General features: G+C 47.2%; 1 protein-coding gene across 1 annotated transcript; it reads left to right on the forward strand.

The window, feature by feature from the left end:
* Nucleotides 1–654: 654 nt before the first annotated feature.
* On the forward strand, nt 655–3043 carry LOC101758224 (60S ribosomal protein L24). The gene is made up of 6 exons (XM_004961647.4): nt 655–786; nt 1523–1564; nt 1736–1811; nt 1893–1994; nt 2403–2551; nt 2697–3043. Exons 2-6 carry the CDS (start codon nt 1554–1556, stop codon nt 2842–2844), a joined length of 486 nt encoding a protein of 161 aa, XP_004961704.1. The 5' UTR covers nt 655–786; nt 1523–1553; the 3' UTR covers nt 2845–3043.
* The last annotated feature ends 1631 nt before the right edge of the window (nt 3044–4674 follow it).

Here is a 4674-nt window from a genome sequence, read left to right on the forward strand (position 1 = left end):
TGCTGCGATCTCGGGACTGGACTGGATGGCTACCTGTCCGATTGACAGGATGAGGGGGCACGAGGCAGTCCCGCAACGTAACGAGGCGTGCGTGGCGTACGAAGGCTCCACACTGATGATGGTCGCGAGCACGATATGGATCGCGTGCTCCGCCGTGTGCGTCACGCGGGAATGTCGCGATGGGCGGTCGGGATCGGGACGTGACGGGGGCTCTCACGAGCGTGCTGTGGCAATCAACGTCCTATACTTTCAGCATGGGTCAGAAAAAGGACTCTCTGGATAACACTACAAGTCTGCAGCTCGTCAAATCCTCAGATAGGGCTAACACGTTAAAATTAAATGGAGATTGGATTAAACACCAATGCCATTCGCCGTGACGTTGCCATCTTGGTCTTTTTCAACTTGCAGTTGGATTTATCCACTGGAAAGAGAGACGGGAATGGTTAAGACTCAAGTACAAATACTCATCAGTCAGCACTGAGCGTAACAAGGAAGTGCCACGGCCCATAGTACTGCAATTTAAGCCTAAAAGCCTATAAGAACGAATGATTATATTGGGCTAAAGCCTATAAAACGAATATTGGGCCTAAAGCCCTCAAAGCGGTGCTTGTTGGGCCAACGAGCAGCTGACTTCGCAACTTATCTGAATGAGCCCAGCCAGCCAGCCCAGTCTCACGAGCTCATAAGAAACCCTCGCGGAGCAACGAACCCCACTGCTCGCTCCCTCCTCTCCGCCGCCGCCGCCGCCGCCATCGCCTCGCGGCCGCCTGCAGCTCCGCTCCCAAGGTACGTGCAACCCGTCGAAGCACTCTACCCTTCGCCCCTATCCTGTGGTTGCTAGATCTTGCGCTCACCCCATCTCGTGTTGTTCTCGCTAGAACCGTCCCTGAATCGATTATCGTTTCCATTCCGTGATCTGGTTTTGGTCATTAGATTCGTTGTTTCCCTCGAAGTTGATTGGGTGTGCTCACCGTGTGCAACGTAGATAGACATCGGGAGGCATCAGTTGGCTTTGTGTTGCAATTTTAGGTTTCCCTTCACGGGGACGGATCAGGGCACAAGTACTGAGGCGCTACAGCTGTTTCAGTGGCGTAGTTGCCTAATTTTTTTGTGTGCTATATGGACTAGGGAACCCGCTTTGCAGCAGAGACTTATTCCGTGTTTCTGCTGCCAGTAGTCGCCCGAAAGTTAATCTTTTGAGTTCTGAATCTTGTTCATTCTCTAGGTGTTTGCGAGACCCTTTCGAATTGGAAGCACACGCACTCAGGTACTATGGCCTTTGGCGTTGCATAGTTGCCTATTTCATTGATGTGCGAGATTTACCAGGGTATCACCCTTACGGCAGGAGCTTACTTTGGTTGTGTTTCTGCTGCCTGTCGAATCCCTATATTTGTGTGGCTGCAAAATGACTTGATTGCTCAATGCATTGTTATAGATTTGTCAGCCGTGCTTGCATAGTTTGCACTGTCATGTGCTCATGTCATGTATGCTGATTCTGTCTTTGATTCGTGGAATTTTGCAGGAGTTTGTGAAGGTTTCTTGAAGTCGAGAAGATGGTGCTGAAGTAAGTTTCTATTTCTGTGATTGCAACACGTTCTTGGATCTCGTTACTCAATGTCCTTTGCATTATACATGCTTTGGATATTTCGTATGATAGATTGTTAAACTAATCTGCTGCAATAAGAGTCACAGATCTAGAAATTATTCTAAGTACGAATATATGATATCCTTGCAGGACGGAACTTTGCCGTTTCAGTGGTCAGAAGATTTATCCAGGGAAAGGCATCCGCTTCATTCGTGCTGACTCTCAGGTTGATCTTTTGTTACATTTACTGGCAGGAATTGCTACAAGATTAGAGGTGGTTTTACAAAGTATCTGTATCTATTTACAGGTGTTCCTTTTTGCAAACTCAAAATGCAAGCGCTACTTCCACAACCGCCTGAAGCCTGCGAAGCTTACCTGGACAGCAATGTACAGGAAGCAGCACAAGAAGGTATTGTACAGGCCTCTCCATAAGTAGGCCACTTATTCAGTTCTGTTTTGACCTGGTATCTTTGGTGTATACTCCAGTTTCTTGAGCAATAGAAGGTGGATTCCAAATTTCCTATGTGCTTCTGGTTTTGTTCTTTAGGCTTAAAATCATTTCTTGCCATTCAGGATACAATTGTGTTGCTACTTTATTTACATGCATTTCTGATTTCTCTAAATGGTGTGGATGTACATGGATATATTCGTATGTCCACACGTTATGATTTCCAGGCTAGAATCCTGTATTTAGACTTAACCTTAATTTCTTAGTTTTGTCTATCAGCTTTGTTTCTTCCATGTCTTCATGACAGTTAAGTCCATGCTCCTGTTGATGCGAGAATTTCTCATATACTTCTGTCATTTCTGTCTGTAGGATATCCATGCTGAAGCTGTCAAGAAGAGGCGTCGCACCACCAAGAAGCCGTACTCCAGGTCAATTGTTGGTGCTTCCTTGGAAGTGATCCAGAAGAAGAGAGCTGAGAAGCCTGAGGTCCGTGATGCTGCTAGGGAGGCGGCTCTTCGGTATGTTTTTCTGCTACTTGTCTTAAGCTGTCATTTATACTTGGTAGCAGCCATTGTTTTGGTTCAGTGAATAGAATTCGCTTTGTCTTTTGAAGTGATAGTTTACCGTTACCTCCACTCATTTCAAACTGCCATGACTGTGCAGTGAGATCAAGGAGCGCATCAAGAAGACCAAGGACGAGAAGAAGGCGAAGAAGGCAGAGGTGGCCAAGTCCCAGAAGGCGCAGAACAAGGGCGCAGTCCAGAAGGGTTCCAAGGGCCCCAAGCTGGGCGGTGGTGGCGGCAAGCGCTGAAGAGCTCAAAAGGGTGTCGTCGTACTACTGTCCTGTTTCGCCATAGCCTCTTTTGTAAAACCTCGGTTAAATTAGCAAGACTTGGTTTGTTTCAGTGCTGTTGCCTGAGGATGTTGAAATACCATGACGACGAACGAATATGGGTTTTTATTCTGGAGAAATGTTTGCCGGTCGTATGCATATCATGTGGTTCTTTTCAGTTGGCCTCTGGCATTAGATTGGATCTAGCGTTGTTTCCCGAGCTGTTGGCGTGTGGTAGGCTGGCATGTAATCGTGCGGCTGTAGTAGCAGTGGATGCCATTTTTTCTTTGAACCATACACGCTCTGTCCGGTATGCCATCGGCCCATCGCATTGATGAAGCTTGTGCTCACTTATTCTTCAAATGTAAGGAAGCCCGGGAGTGTTAGCGAGCCATGGATTTGGAGCTTTGTACATCCGGAAAGGATAATGAACAAGGTTTTCACGTGGCTTTGGCGATGGTGGTCTGCACGTAACAAGATAAACGCAGGTGAGAGGATGGCCACAGAAGCTGAGATCATGTAACTTTGTCCATGTTGTAGATGGAAACGTCCCCCCGCAGACTACTACAAGATCATTACTCCGAAGTCGAAACAGATGCTGCCCTTGGTAGGAATAGGAAAGGCCATCACGTCAACAGAACTTGACTAAATGACTGTTTGTTCACACAAATATAAGACACACAGTTTCATTATACTGTTAACAAGATTGGGAACTAGGTAACTGTGCTGGTTGAGTTTCATCGAAACTCCTCACATATGATGAAACTCCTTATAAAGTCCTTACCAAGTCAGTAAAATTGCTAATATGGTATGGAATTTAATGCCCATGAAATTTTTTTTTAGAGAACGTGCTAATCACGTTTTTCATTAAGTAGAAGAAAGAGTTTACGGAGGTAAAGAGTCCAAGCAATGACCAAATTAAAGAGCAACAGCCGCCAAACGACGACAAAGAAAAGTACAATGCGCAGCGCAAAGCGCTCACCGAACAGAAAATCTAATCCTATGAAGCCTGTGGAAGCCCAGGTCCTCGCCTCCTCCAGTATGTCGGGAGCTAGCGCGATGGGCTAAAGGTCCGATTGCTCATGAACCCTCCTGTTTCTCTCACGCCAAAGCGACAACGCGACCAAACCAAACCAAGGTGTTGAAACCTTTTCGCCTAGACTTCAACAACTGTTGGCTTGCATTTAACCACCAACTTGCGAAAGCACATTCCTATTGCGGGACCAACATCTGGAGGTTGAGGTATCGAAGAATGCAAAACCATGTCTCCCGACTATGGACGCAACTAGTTAGCAGATGGTCTAGCGTCTCGACCTCCTAAGCGCATAGGGCGCAGTCATCTCTATCACTAAGTCCATGACGCCATAGATGGTTGGTGGTCCAACAACGACCATGGAGAACCAACCAGCCAAAGAAGCGGCATGTACCCGGCGCCAGGACTTTTCGAAGCTGTTGGGCTCCCAAAAGATGAGACCGTCCTAGGAAAAGGGCCTTATAGGCCGAAGCGGAGGAAAACTCTCCTAAAGCCGTCCAACGCCACATGAATATGTCCGGTGATTGGTTGAGGTGCCAGTCGTGAAGGAGATCCCATATCCGTAGGTACTGTAGAAGGACCTGCACCGTGAGTGCATGAGAGATATCCCGAACCCATCGGCAATCCGTCAAGCCCTCGCGTACCGTGCACTTGTTCCTCACATGGACAGCACCGCTGCCCAAAGGTTTGGGGCAAGCGCTTGAATGTTGCAACCATTTAACAAACGATCTGACCAAAACAAGGTTCTGTCTCTCCTACCTACCTTGACCGAAACA

The sequence above is a fragment of the Setaria italica genome, chromosome III, assembly GCF_000263155.2.
Source record: "Setaria italica strain Yugu1 chromosome III, Setaria_italica_v2.0, whole genome shotgun sequence".
Taxonomy (NCBI): Eukaryota; Viridiplantae; Streptophyta; class Magnoliopsida; order Poales; family Poaceae; genus Setaria; species Setaria italica.

What these genes read in the sequence shown, in the direction of transcription:
- LOC101758224 (XM_004961647.4), top strand. An exon ending in TCATTCGTGCTGACTCTCAG is followed by an intron (nt 1,812 to 1,892) that starts GTTGATCTTTTG and finishes ATCTATTTACAG; the next exon opens with GTGTTCCTTTTTGCAAACTC. An exon ending in ACAGGAAGCAGCACAAGAAG is followed by an intron (nt 1,995 to 2,402) that starts GTATTGTACAGG and finishes TTCTGTCTGTAG; the next exon opens with GATATCCATGCTGAAGCTGT.